This window comes from Electrophorus electricus, chromosome 4 (genome assembly GCF_041902795.1).
Source record: "Electrophorus electricus isolate QZ-2024a chromosome 4, ASM4190279v1, whole genome shotgun sequence".
Classification (NCBI taxonomy): Eukaryota; Metazoa; Chordata; class Actinopteri; order Gymnotiformes; family Gymnotidae; genus Electrophorus; species Electrophorus electricus.
Window position 1 is genome coordinate 22,161,924 of NC_137500.1, and position 13,041 is coordinate 22,174,964.

At 39.8% G+C, this 13,041-nt stretch overlaps 1 protein-coding gene across 2 annotated transcripts; it reads right to left on the minus strand.

The window, feature by feature from the left end:
* Window positions 1-1,953: 1,953 nt before the first annotated feature.
* ddah2 (DDAH family member 2, ADMA-independent) lies at window positions 1,954-12,583 on the minus strand. Of its 2 annotated transcripts, XM_081712780.1 has the most exons (7): window positions 12,215-12,581; window positions 10,761-10,860; window positions 10,241-10,484; window positions 9,829-10,017; window positions 8,986-9,105; window positions 5,224-5,367; window positions 1,954-2,593 (listed from the first exon to the last, which is right to left on the minus strand). In XM_081712780.1, the coding sequence occupies exons 3-7, from the start codon at window positions 10,391-10,393 to the stop codon at window positions 2,477-2,479; spliced, it is 723 nt and encodes a 240-aa protein (XP_081568906.1). In that variant the 5' UTR covers window positions 10,394-10,484; window positions 10,761-10,860; window positions 12,215-12,581; the 3' UTR covers window positions 1,954-2,476. The 2 variants fall into 2 exon arrangements, with proteins under 2 accessions (XP_081568906.1, XP_026884325.1); XM_027028524.3 differs by having other exon boundaries at window positions 10,241-10,860; window positions 12,215-12,583.
* Window positions 12,584-13,041: the final 458 nt, after the last annotated feature.

Consider the following 13,041-nt stretch of genomic DNA (forward strand, 5'->3'; position numbering starts at 1 on the left):
TTGTGTTCAGTTAGATGCAGAAGTTGGCATTTAAGTGGAAATATCTGGAACTTAAAAAGTGCAAATTTTTGCAGCTGGCTGAATTGTGTGGAGGCAATCTTATCCACAAATACAAACCAGCACCTACTAACTGTGCTTAAGTTTTTTTTGTACTTGGGAGGTAATTAACTGATGGTAACTTTGGTATATGATATTGGCCCATATTTCCAGTAGCCTTTGTATTAAAATCATCCAGGTAACATTGTTCTGACCAATGTTGCTCGTGAAAGAGGCCAGTACAAGTTGATGCAATGGGCACAGGTACAGTCAGTTAAGTGATTTCAGAATACAGTAGTGGTGTTGGCAGTGGTGGATTAGGGTGTGTTCATATTTGTAGTTCGGATTCCTTGGTGCGGACTTAACAAAATTATACATTTGTTAAATTTTAGTCCTGGTTTGTTAGCATTCACAATTGAAACAAATAATAATAAAAAAATAGACATATGAAAAGTGTTTGATAGAATCTATGGTCTTAATGCACTTATGTCTCTGTCTATATCTGGTGGTATTACCATCTGGAAACACTGCAAGAGGTGGTAAAATGGATAAAGGACTCTAAATCAGACTCGAATTCCTCTGCTGCACATATCAAAGAAGGTGCACTGCAAAGAGATGACACATTTCTGATGCCTGTACAAAACTTTTTGCTTTCAAAGCACCATTCTGCGTGTTTAGTATCATCTTTTGTGACATCATGTCCTGTTTGGTTCTTTTCATATTGAATTCATACTTAAAACGAACCTCACTAGAGGTTGAAAGGAAGCATTCACACTCCAGACTGCTCTGTTACTGCAGTTCACTGAACACACCCTTAAAATTTACACTAGTGTGTAAAGTGTTTCGCAGCTAAGTGTTCATTATCCCCGATTACAAACAGCACACTGTATACAGCTAATGCCGTGTCTGCAAAATCCACAGCATTAGAGCCCAGCTGGGGTTAAAGGTAACAGTAAGCCTATACAGTTTTGGCCAAGTTCCACATTAGGCTTGTTTGAAATACTATTTAAATAAAACATCCTTCCAAGCTTGTGCAGTTCATGTAAAATGTTGAATGTTTTGTGGACAAGGGTTGATCAGATTGCCTATGTTATCTAGAAGCTGCTCTGCAAATTCAGTGGCTACATTCACACTACACAATGGAAATGGATGTTTTGGGGGGTGGTTTTAGCTACATGTGAGAAACCTATTTTACTGTTTTTTTTTTATATCTATAAACCTATGTTGTCCTAGATTACACACTCATCTGCTCTGTGGGTATGCAAACCAGTAAGAATATTCTAGACTGGATTTTTGATTATTGTTATATTTCATTTAAACATAACCCTCCACAGATATAAATTGCAGAGCATACCCCCTATGGTGTCCTATTTCTACTTATTCCTGTCTGCTTCTATACAGAGGTGGTACTGCCAGATTTTCAGGGGACTTTGCCCTTCTCACCCTAACCCTCAACAAACACAAACTGTCTGCCTTCCTGCCTGAAATAACCTTCCAAAGTCCTTTGATGACTTTCCACCTTTAACTTGTACAACCCTGGCAATGAAATGGAATAGAAAAAGTACTTCAATCTCTTCCAGGGTGTGTACCTCCCACCTCACCTCATAAATACCTTGAGATACATTAAAACAAATGCTAGAATTTAATATGGATTTCTCAACTACATTTGACACGATGCAGCCACTCTTTCTTAACTGTTGGCTAAGAAACTTGTTGGATCACCTGTTCTTTGGATTTTGCATTTCTTAATCTTGAGATTATAAAAGAACCTGAGAATGAAACCTTTGCTAGGCTCTTATACATCTATTGGTGTGCTCTCTTGTGTTCTCATACAGTCCGTTCAACTCCATTCTACAGAATTTTACGGAATGGAGTGATGTACATTCATATTAAAACTTGCAATATTAACATTACCAGTTTGAGAAGTTATGCAGTGGTCTGTTTATTTATGAAATGTCTTTCTTTTTCTACAGAGGTTGTGACATCAACAAGGGCTTGGTCACAAATCTTTCAGGTATCAGTGAAGGTGTCCTCCAAGGTTGTGATGATGCCACCACTGAACCATCACCATTTTTTTAACCACAACCCTATTATATAAAATATTCTTATGCAAAGATATGCTGGTACATCAACAAACAGCATACTCGCAGGGTACAAAACAACTTACCAGTGTACAAGCAACTAATTAAATGTAATAACTGCTCGTTAACTGAGAACTCATGCACATAGTTACATAAATGTCTTAAATCTGTATAAAATATTTTCTATATTTCACTGCATGTTTCCTAGGTGTTTACATGAATGTATCATAAACTAATGATTAGTTTTAAATACATTGAAGTAATAGAACAGGTCACTGATCACACAGTTGTAAGAGACTGATGGAACACTAAATTAGCCACACCAATACAACTAACTCATACAGATATGAGTTATAGGTTTAGTAGTTGAACTTCCGGTTAATAAGCAGGCAGAAAGAAGACAGCATCCCTCCTAGCTTGGAGGCCTCACTGCAGGCGGTGGGGAGGAGAGTGTAGTCAGGCAACTTCTGAAAGGCCTGAAGGAGGGAGATGGAGAAACAGGGCACATATATTGCTGAGAGAAAAACAAATCTTCCTGACAATTTATGAAGTAAAGAGAATTCAGACTGTTCCTTATTTGCAATATGGTTAATTTGAATTATAAATGGAAAGCAAAAGGAAAAACCTTGAGGCCAAACCTTTATTACTCTTTTAACTTTAATTTTTCATATGGCTCCTTACACATTCTTCTATTATATTTACACCTACTTACACATGGAAGTTAAATTATAAGGCATCCTGAGAAGGAAAACTGATGTCAATGCTGTTAAATTACAGTTAAAATTATAGCTAATTCTTAGGATACTGGGATACTGTGTCTTAGCTATATTGGTAGGTTTTGCTGCATGCAGCATTGTTCTTGTTTGCATTTATTTGCTGTGTAACAGACCCAGGTTCACCCACTGGAACCTGTCCAGATTGCCTCTTTAATATCAGACCAAGGACCTTTTACATCAGATATGTTCACTTTGGCAAGCTGGCCCTAAACAGAAGGAACCTGAAAAGAAAGGTCTCACTAGAGTACAGCTCTTACAAAAACACTGTTAACAGTTCCCTCTAATGGATCTCTCCTATTAATTGGCTCCTCTGGAGCACTGAAATTCAAATCTAGACCTCAAATCCAAATACAGTCTTGGATTGTGTAATCTCTTGTAGTTAATTAATTATTCATGTAACTGGTTGGCCACTTTGTCATCACCCCTGACCCCTAGAAAAAGGGAGGGTGCAAAACCTGTAGGACCTGAACCTTGAGGACTGTGATTTGAGAACCTCTGCTCTATCAGATCTCTCCCATTTAATGGATCCTCTAAAGGAGCTCTCTCATTTAATGGTTTCTCTACAGGATCTCATTTGATATCATATATTTCTTTTCATTCAGTCCTCTCATATCATTCATTGAATCTTTGTCTTGGTTTCATGTCTGTCTGGGCTATAATGAACTCTGAAAATGCCCGTGTCTCTAATTGAAAAACAGTTACAAAACAGAATTGTTGCGATTCTATGAATAATTTAGAGATTGGAATTATAATTAGGACTGACAAATAACTTCATTAATAAACCTTAATGAATCACAGTTATAATTATTGAGCAGATTATATGTGAATATATACAGACCATGTGACTGCAGTAAGAGCATAGTGAAGTATAATGCTGAGAAAGAACATAAATGATAGTGGGCTGCTTAAGGATGTAAAATTACAACAACAAAAAAAAAGATCCCAGAACAAACCATTTTCAGAGCATATGAACCATGTACAAATAAAAATGTAAAATACAAAAAAAATTAAAATAAAATACTGTACAGAAAAAGTTGATGTTTTTGGCATATTTACAAGCTTGGGCACAACACAGACTAGGCCTGATCCCAAACATACACCCTGGTCCACAACCCATGCACACCTTACGTAGTAATAATCAATGGGCAGTTGCAACACTGGGGAGCAGTAAGGAGTTATTAAGTCTACTGACCTGCACAAGTATTACCTCGGGTCCCTCCCAGATATGCAGAAAGAGGTTTAGGAGTGTGTGGGGCAGGAGGGAAAACAAAAAAAAATGCAAAGGAACCATCTCCTGCTCCAGCATAGTGGTAGCACGTGATAGTGGCATATAACTATAAATAAACAAGCCTAAGTATCGCTTACTGATCCTGGGAAAGCTACACCACTGCATGCTGTACACAGGAGAAAGCTATAGTCACAAAACCTGCTGTAATTTTTACAACATTGTGTAAACAGGTGATGGAATGATCTTAATTTGACTGTATGTACAGTGAAATGCCCTGCTGTCTTGAAATACAGTCCTAAACAGTCTCTTATTTGGCACTAGATAATTAATCATGAGGGCAGTGGTGGCTCAGTAGTTAACTAGAAATCAAAAATTTGCCTGTTCAAGCCCCACTGCTGCCAAATTGCCACTGTTGGGCCCCTGAGCAAGGCCCTTAACCCTCAATTGCTCAAATTGTACTTCGCTTTGGATAAAAGTTTTAGATAAACGTAACAAAATCTTGTACTGGTTTTGTGTATGTATTTCTGCACTGTGTCTGACAGGGCCTCAATGTGCTAACCTCAGGTCTAGTTGTACTAGCACAGGGATTCATGCAGTTTCATGGAAACAAAACAGCACATCTGTAAGTCACTCTGGACAAGAGTATGGGCTAAATGCTGTAAATGTAAATATATTTTTTTAAAAATTAAAACACAAGAAAAGATGTTGGTGGTTTTGTAGTTCTGCACAATAGATTGTTAATAGCATAGTACTGGCTTTTGAGGTACCCATATTTCAGAAGGCTGTACTATGAAACAACCTGTCTAACAAACTGTAGGATTTATTGTTACTTACCGTAAGCAACCTGATGAGTTATGACATTCACTTGATCCAACAAATGTAAATAACTTTTAATTTTAATTAAATTACTTAAGTTTTTTTAAAACAATAATAAATAATGCATTTTAGTATTCTTAAGGCAAACTACACTCAGAAGATGCAGTGATATAATCACAATACAGTATTTTAGTCCCTATAGTTCAGGCACACTTGAAAGCAGACTGCTGTTTACACATTCTGCAAAAACATTGTGCAAAATGTGCTACTTGAGAAGGAAACTCACGGCTATGCTGTTGGGACACTCATCTACAGTGGGATGCAGCAGGAAGTCCACTTTGGCTGGGCTGCGCACATACACGCAGTTAGCTGCCACAGACTCCGGCACAGACAGCATGTCATAGTTATAATCCGTCAGCTGTTCCATCATCTACAGCAGAGATAGCAGGGCAAGGCAAGTATTGGAGGAATAACACAATGATAACTATTATAATCTTTGGAGTGCTTTTTGATAGGTAAACGTCATCTTCCTGCACAGATGGGGATGGCTCTGTGATGCACACTTTGAAGTTATGCATAAGTTTCAATGTTGTCTAACAGCACTTTTCGCAGGATTTTCCCTGCTCTAATGCATTTGATTCAGTCCAGGGAGGTAATTTGCAAGCCCTTTAAGGGTGGGCATGTAAGAAAAGGAAAATCCCCAAAATGAATGGTACATGGAGTCTCCTGGCTAGGACCAGGAAGCATTGGTTTAAGAACAAAAAGAGACGGCATTCCAGGTTGTTCCCTCTTCAAAGTAATGAGGTTATAACCAGACCACAGCACCTTGAGGCAGAGGGAGGATTTTGTTACTTAAATAATAGCCATGTGTAAGTGGGAACTACCATGGTGTGCACCAGGGTCAGTAGTGTGCTCAAGACACTGCAAACCTCAGCCATAAGGATGTGGCAAGAGGATAACTGGAACCTGCTCTGTTGGGTGTTGATATATGATTAAGTGTGGTTTATGCAGACTGCACCTGTTACACCTTGTTTGCTTACATCTGTCCAAACCTTTTCAGCATTTACAAAAATCAACTTGGTTAAATAATTCATTTATATGCAGTCTTTGAAATTACCCCTTTCATCACTCACACACAAAATATACAATCAGCCAGTAAAAGTCAATCAGTTTTAAGAATTAACCTAGTGTAATACAATTAAATGCAATATTTAAGAATGTACAGTCATGGCCACTGCCTGTCAAGTATTGAGACTGACACAAATTTTGGTTTTCACAAAGTTTACTGCCCCAGTTTTATTTAGATCCTTTTGTCAGATGTTTAAATGGTATAGTGAAGTACAATTTCATAAGTATTTTAACTGTTTATTGACAAATACATCCAATTTAAGCCAACACTCGATACAGTGTTGACCCTTCTTTTTTAAGACTTCTGCATTTCACCTTGCCACGCTGGATATCAGCTTCTGGGCAAAATCTTGACTGGTGGCAACTCATTCTTGCCTAATCAGGACTTGGAGTCGATCACAGTTTTTGTTTGTCAACCCTCTTTTTGAGGATTGACCACAGGTTTTCAATGAGATTGAGATCTGGGGAGTTTCCTGGCCATGGACCCAAAATTTCAATGTTTTGTTCACCGAGCCATTTGGTTATCACTTTTGCCTTGTGACATGGAGCTCCGTTATGCTGAAAAAAGCATTTGTTCATCACCAAATTGCTCCTGGATCATTGGGAGAAGTTCTTATTCATGGCAGTGTTCTTAGGTAAAATTTTGAGCAAACCTTACTGATCAGTCTCTCCCATGAATCACCATGATGAGCATTGTTTAGGGGGTGAATTCCTATTTCACTCCATTTTTTACCAGCACCTTCTGGATTTTAACATGGTTTAATGCTTTAAGAGATTCCTCCAGTTCTCAGCAAGTTGGTTCCTTGATCTGTTCTGAGGCTTGGGATCCTCGAATAACTTGCTGTTCCATAGCCTGATTGACGTTCCATCACTGAAATGATGAAGCCAAGGGGTCTTAATTTTTACAAAGTGCTCAGGTATCATACATTTGTTGATATGGAACTCGGACAACTGGTAAAGTTCTATTATCCACCTTTGCTGAGGTCTGGCTTTGGCTTCTGGTATGAGTTCATTCTATCCATATTTTATTTTAATCCAGGTTTATCTTTGTCTTCATCAGCATGGTGCGGTATATACCACATTCTACCGTCATTCCTGTGAAGTTGCTCCTTTGGTACTGTCACAGCATAACCATTTATGATCAAATTTATATTTCTTAAACTTCTTCAGAATGATCATGGCACATTGCATTGCCATTGCCACCTGCCCTTTATTGGGCATGATTGCTTTCTCATTCTGAAGTGTTTGTGGGTTATAGAACTTGCCACAATTTGTATGAATTTGTGGCTTTCTATGGACATTTCATTATTCTATGGGCATTTGCTATCTATAAACTTTCTTGCTCCACAGTTACTTATAATGAGGCCTAATGTTTGAGGAGTTTGGGTGATGGTAGGCAGTGGACTAAACCACTGTGAAGCATATGAAGGGAGGAATGCAATCTTTCAAAAGTTACAAACAAATTGTTTTGCATCTAGAATTAGTATATGTTCTGTCAATGGATTTTACCGTATTATTTTGATATTATTATTTACCGTATTATCATATAGTTATGTTTACAATGATTGAGGGAAACAACACTGTATATTCCTTGGAAGGGATGGGTCAGAACCCCCCATCCCCCGATAATTTTTGCCATGTTCAGTCGGTGTTTGAAGTCAGTGAGGGATTCTGCTGTTCATTCCACCCACTGGGTACTATGTTGGAGAAGAGTCTTGATGATTCCATGAATCTTGAAGGATGGCTGGTCAAGCCAGCCCATAACTGAAACTTGAAGGGCTCAAGGTGCAGATCAGCTTTTGACCAGTCATCAAGGAGCAGGTTTATCTTTGGACCTTTATGCAAGCATTGGAGATTTAAATCTGTTACAAACAGCTTCAGCAATTCAGTGACGTGAATGGAGTAGTGGAGTAACATAGGAAAATGTTACTAGATCAGTTGCAAGGGATTGAAGATACTCCAGGCAAATCTTTCTGTGGGTATGTTGCAGTAGTCAAGCCACAAGTTGACAAGAGACTGAACAAACACCTGGGTGGCCTTCATAGAGATAAAAACGTGAATGTTGAAGAGGAGAAACCTGCATGACTGGGTCAAATTTGTAACATGATCTGGGAATACTATCTGGTCATCCACAGTTACACCAAGATTTCTTGCATTCTTCGATGGAGTGATAAATGAGTTCTCAAAAGGGATAGCAAGATCACGGTGAAGGCTAGCTGCTCCATGTCCCTGTTGTGTGTGTTTTATTTTGTGATTGTTCTTGATTCTTATTGTTTTATATTGCATTCATACTTCTAAAACTGTTCTCAATGGCTCTGTAACTCATCTTTGCCATGGTGACTGTGAGGTAGTAATAATGTGCTCTGGGCTGGGTTCTCCTAGGCCTCCCTCTTCCACCCCCTCCCCATCTACCCTTCTCCCTTCTCTCCTGCTGTCTCTCTCCTGCTTCTGAACTGACTGCCTGATGTTAAACTAGTACGCTTCTTTGTGGCTAAGAAAAAAATGATCTGAAGTTTCTCCATGCGTGCCAACATCTGGAACCTGAGGATCAACACAGTCTCCTGACTCTTCATTACCGAATTTCTAATAATGTTTAGCAACTCAGTCTTGCTGGGATTCAGTTTTAGATGGTATGGTTCCTACGGTGCATTTTTACATCACCACTGATGTATCAGAGTTTACTAGAAATAGCTTGTTATTGATTGTAATGCAGCTGAACTAAACAGAACATTTACTGCAGTTTTTATTTGTAAGAGCATCGAGCCCACTTTATCTCTCTCACCCACTGGGTGTATCTCACCTGCTGAGTCTCTCTCACCAACTGGGTCTCTCCCAACCATCAGACAGTTTTAAGTAACCAGTTGAGTCTGACATGAAGCAGGGGTGTCGGGGTCTTTTTTTTTTTAGACCTTTATCTTACCCGTAAGGTCTTTTTGGCTCCCTCGCTGTTACTGAAGATGATGGTTTCAGGACCTCCCATGGAGCAAATGTTCTTCAGACGAGAACCCCCGCACACAGGTACCGTGGAAACGGCAAAGTCCTGAACATACATTTAAATACATCATCAGGATTAACAAGTAAGATAAACGAATCATAAAGAGAAACAAATATTTAGAGTCATTATAGTCCTGTCCACAGTAATGCCCACTTTAAAGCACACACATACACACAGGGGGCATAAATAATCCAGCTGTGGACTTCATGGATTCTATTAAGCATAAAAAGATCTTGAAAAGACAGTGGTGATGAAAACTCTGAGACCTCAAGGGGGCATGGCTTAGCCACCAGAGAGGAAGTGAGAGGAGTTTCCCCAAACTGTCAGACATGTTGAAGGGCCAAGAGAGAAAAAGAACTGCTGTGCAGACCACACCCCAATCTGAATAATCCTATCCACAGGGGCCATAACAGCTGCTGCTCAAACACTCCACTAAAAGCAGAAACAGATCAGGCATTCTTAAACTCAATCTAAAATTGTTTGCACACTTTCAGTAGGCAGTGTCATTTAAACCTATTCTAAGATTTTTTTTTAAATCTAAAGCTGGTTGTATACTTTGGACAGGCAAAGAGCTTTGAAGACATAATGTGAAAAAGAGTGATAATGCACCAAACATCATAACAGAGTTTTGTAGACAAATACACACTCAAATCATTCACCAATCAATATTCATCACTGAGAGATACATTACCTAAACCAATACAACAGACTAATCCATCATTCTCACTGGTCTGCATGGCCAGTCTCGAAGCTGCCCCATGTGCTTACCCTGAAGGTGTTGGCGAGCACTTCGGCTCCGTGATGGTTGGTGTGCTTGGAGATCCCCACAAAGAATTCTTTCCCTGTGAAGAGCACGTCACTGCCCTCCAGGGTCGCACCTCCAGAGCCCCCCTCCTCCTCTCCCATCTCTACCACGTTCATGTTCAGCTCATAAAGGACCTCCCTCACTGCCTCTGCCTGAAACACACATGATGAAACATGCACATAAACACAAACACACACGCATGTGTGTAGGAAGGGTAGGTAAGGGCATTCATCTGTGTGTAAAGTATATGCAAGTGTACCCGTATAAGCACTTATAAATACTGTGTGAGTGTATGTATCTGTGCATACATTAATGTATGTGTGTGCGTTTGTTTATGTGTATGTATGAACGTGTGCTTGTGTGTGTGCTGTTCACCTCTGCACGTCTCTGCTGTTTGTAGGGGCATGTGATGAGGGCCGTGTCTCCCTGGATGACTGCAATGTCCTCTATCCTCCAGCTCTCAGGAAACTCGGCGTCTGTTGGTATCTCCATCAGCTGAAGCCCCACCTTCTGCCGCAGCGCCCCCATCAGCACCCCAAACTGGCGCTGAGCCCTGGCCACATCTGTTTCTACAGCCTCACCACCCTCTGCCAGCTTCCCAAAGGATTCTGGGATTCCTCTGACAATGGCATGGGTAAAGGGACCATATGGACAAACACTTGCCATGTCAGTGTGTGATGTGTGATGTGTGTGTGTGTGTGTGTGTGTGTGTGTGTGTATGTTTTGTAAAAAAGTATGTATGAGTGAGTGTGTTTGTAGGAAAATCTGTGTTTTTGTTCCTGGTGTTCTGCCCACAACTGATTAGAGGGAGAGTGGATGTTCCTTTCAGCAAGTATGTGTGTGTAAGACAGTGTGTATGGATGAAAGTGTGTGTGCTCTGAATCTCCACTGCCACCTGAGTTCTAATGGATCAGCTTGAGGAAGTCGACTTAGAAGCAGGCGTCTTATATTAGTGAAGAAAGCTTTTTCCCCAAGCCTAACTGAATGTCCTACATCTGCCCCACAGGGAGGGGGAGAGAGAGACAGAGAGAAAGAGAGAGAGAGAGAGAACTGCATTAGCGTTTCTTATTGTCTGACAGGGAGCGAAGAAGACAAACATAAAATAAAATAATGTCCAAAGAAAGAAAGGTAGGTAGAGCAAAAAGAGAGCAAAAAATACAGAAGAAGTAATGGTTTGAACGTGGTCTAGGCTTATGGGATAATGTAGTGCCCTGTGTGTGTGTGGCACAGTGTTATCAATAATTTCATCTCTGATGGAGATGAGGGGCCTTGTTACACATGCTCAAACCTAACAGTAAACTCACAGCAGTAGCAGAACTGAATTACATTCCCATTCTATCAAGATTCCGTTAAAGAGATATGGCTCTGGGAAAATACTTATGAGGCCTTCGCATGGAAGTATTTTTTGAAGGATATACAAGCAAACAATTGTACACATACACAGTGTGGCCTAGATAAAGTACTCTTCCTCATCTAAGCCGTTTGAGTCACAGGGAGCCAAGAAAGATTATGTGGAGCATGACAAAAATATTGATTGCAACAAACAATTAATTTTGCACTAATGTAAAAATATATATAAATAAACTATTTCTGTTCAGATGGGTAAATACAGGGCCATATTTACAGTTTAAAAAACTCATGAGACCAGATTGATTTGTATAGTCCATGATTCAAAAAGAACTGGTAGCCTACAGTGACTACTTGCCTATAATGTTTTTTTTTGTTTTGTTTGTTTGTTTGTTTTGTTTTTGGTCATGATAAACCGAGGGAATCTGATCTAACATCAGAAGCCTTACATTGACACTGTTTCTCAATGCAGACCTTAAATAAACAAAGAGACACTAAGCCTGATCTACGCCGGTGCTAATCCGGTGCGCGCGCCGCAAACCAGTCGACCCTAACACTGACCTGTACCAGTGCGGACGTGTTTGAGAAATTACAAAAAAAAGATGCCTTATTTTACCTTTCGGTTTAGTGTGCTAAACAAGTGACAACCTCTGTCCGGTTAAAACATTGGTGAGGGAAGTCTCGCAAAGCCTTTAGCACCCCACCCCCTCCAAACGTCCGAGTCCCTTGTCTCACTATAAACTCAAACATTCAGTTAACGTTACAACAACCTTTATCTCAGTCAAACTTGCTGCATTTATTATCTGTCTCGGCTACGCACAAATGCGCAATCTTTAATTTTGGTAAAGAAAATTCTAAACAGTCCTACTTAGGAGTTATCACTTTTTTTTTTGTTTTTGTTTTGCAATAATCACAATAGGCACAGTATTAACCCGTTGGCCATGCAAATATGAAGAGAATTGCCGAGCTAGTCTACAGGAAAACAGCTAAGATATGTCTTACCTTCTGGGGTTGCGAAACGTAGTCTTAGAATTAGATTGAGAATATTCCGAGTGTTTCTGAGTCTGTTTCATGTCCACTCCTCCCACACCCAAACAGCCCGTTATTCTCTCCTTCTTCTGAAGTTCCCTTCCCCATCCCCCTTTCCATCCCCCTGTTGGCTGAGACGGGAATGGACTTTAATGTTTTACGTTGTTGGACGGGAGTTTACACATAAAGATACAAGCTAACTTAACTTTTTTTAAATTATCCGATCTAAGTGATTTTCCCTGTGAGAGGGAAGTAGCATATCCAGTTCTGCTACATAGACCACATTGATATAATACTGGAGAGATTGGAAAGTGATTTTTTCCAGAGAGAGAGAGAGAGAGAGAGAGAGAGAAGCCTGAAATTCCCCCGCCACCCCCCCCACCCCAAAAAGCAGGTTTCAGTGAGGTTTGAAAGAGCCAGGATACAGTTGTCCTTAGCCGTATTACTTCTTCTTGTACATTAGTCCCGTTTTTCGATAAAGACTGACTGACTCTCTCTTTCTCTCTGGGTGGGCGTTTGAAAAGAGAAAGCGAAATTTAAGATTAATCTATCGTTATTTGCCTGTCAGTTCACACGTTTGTCCTTAAAACACCTTCATAAAAATAATTTCTACCGCTATCACTGTGTATGGATAACGATTTCATAGTTAACTTAAGAACAGATAAGTGCACAGATTAAACAGCGTCCTTACTTTGGCGCAGAAAACATGAACAGACCAGATGGTGCATATTTCACATACTAGGAGACTATTGGCTGATACTGCCACCTAGTGGTCAGTATCATTAACGAGTACAACAAAA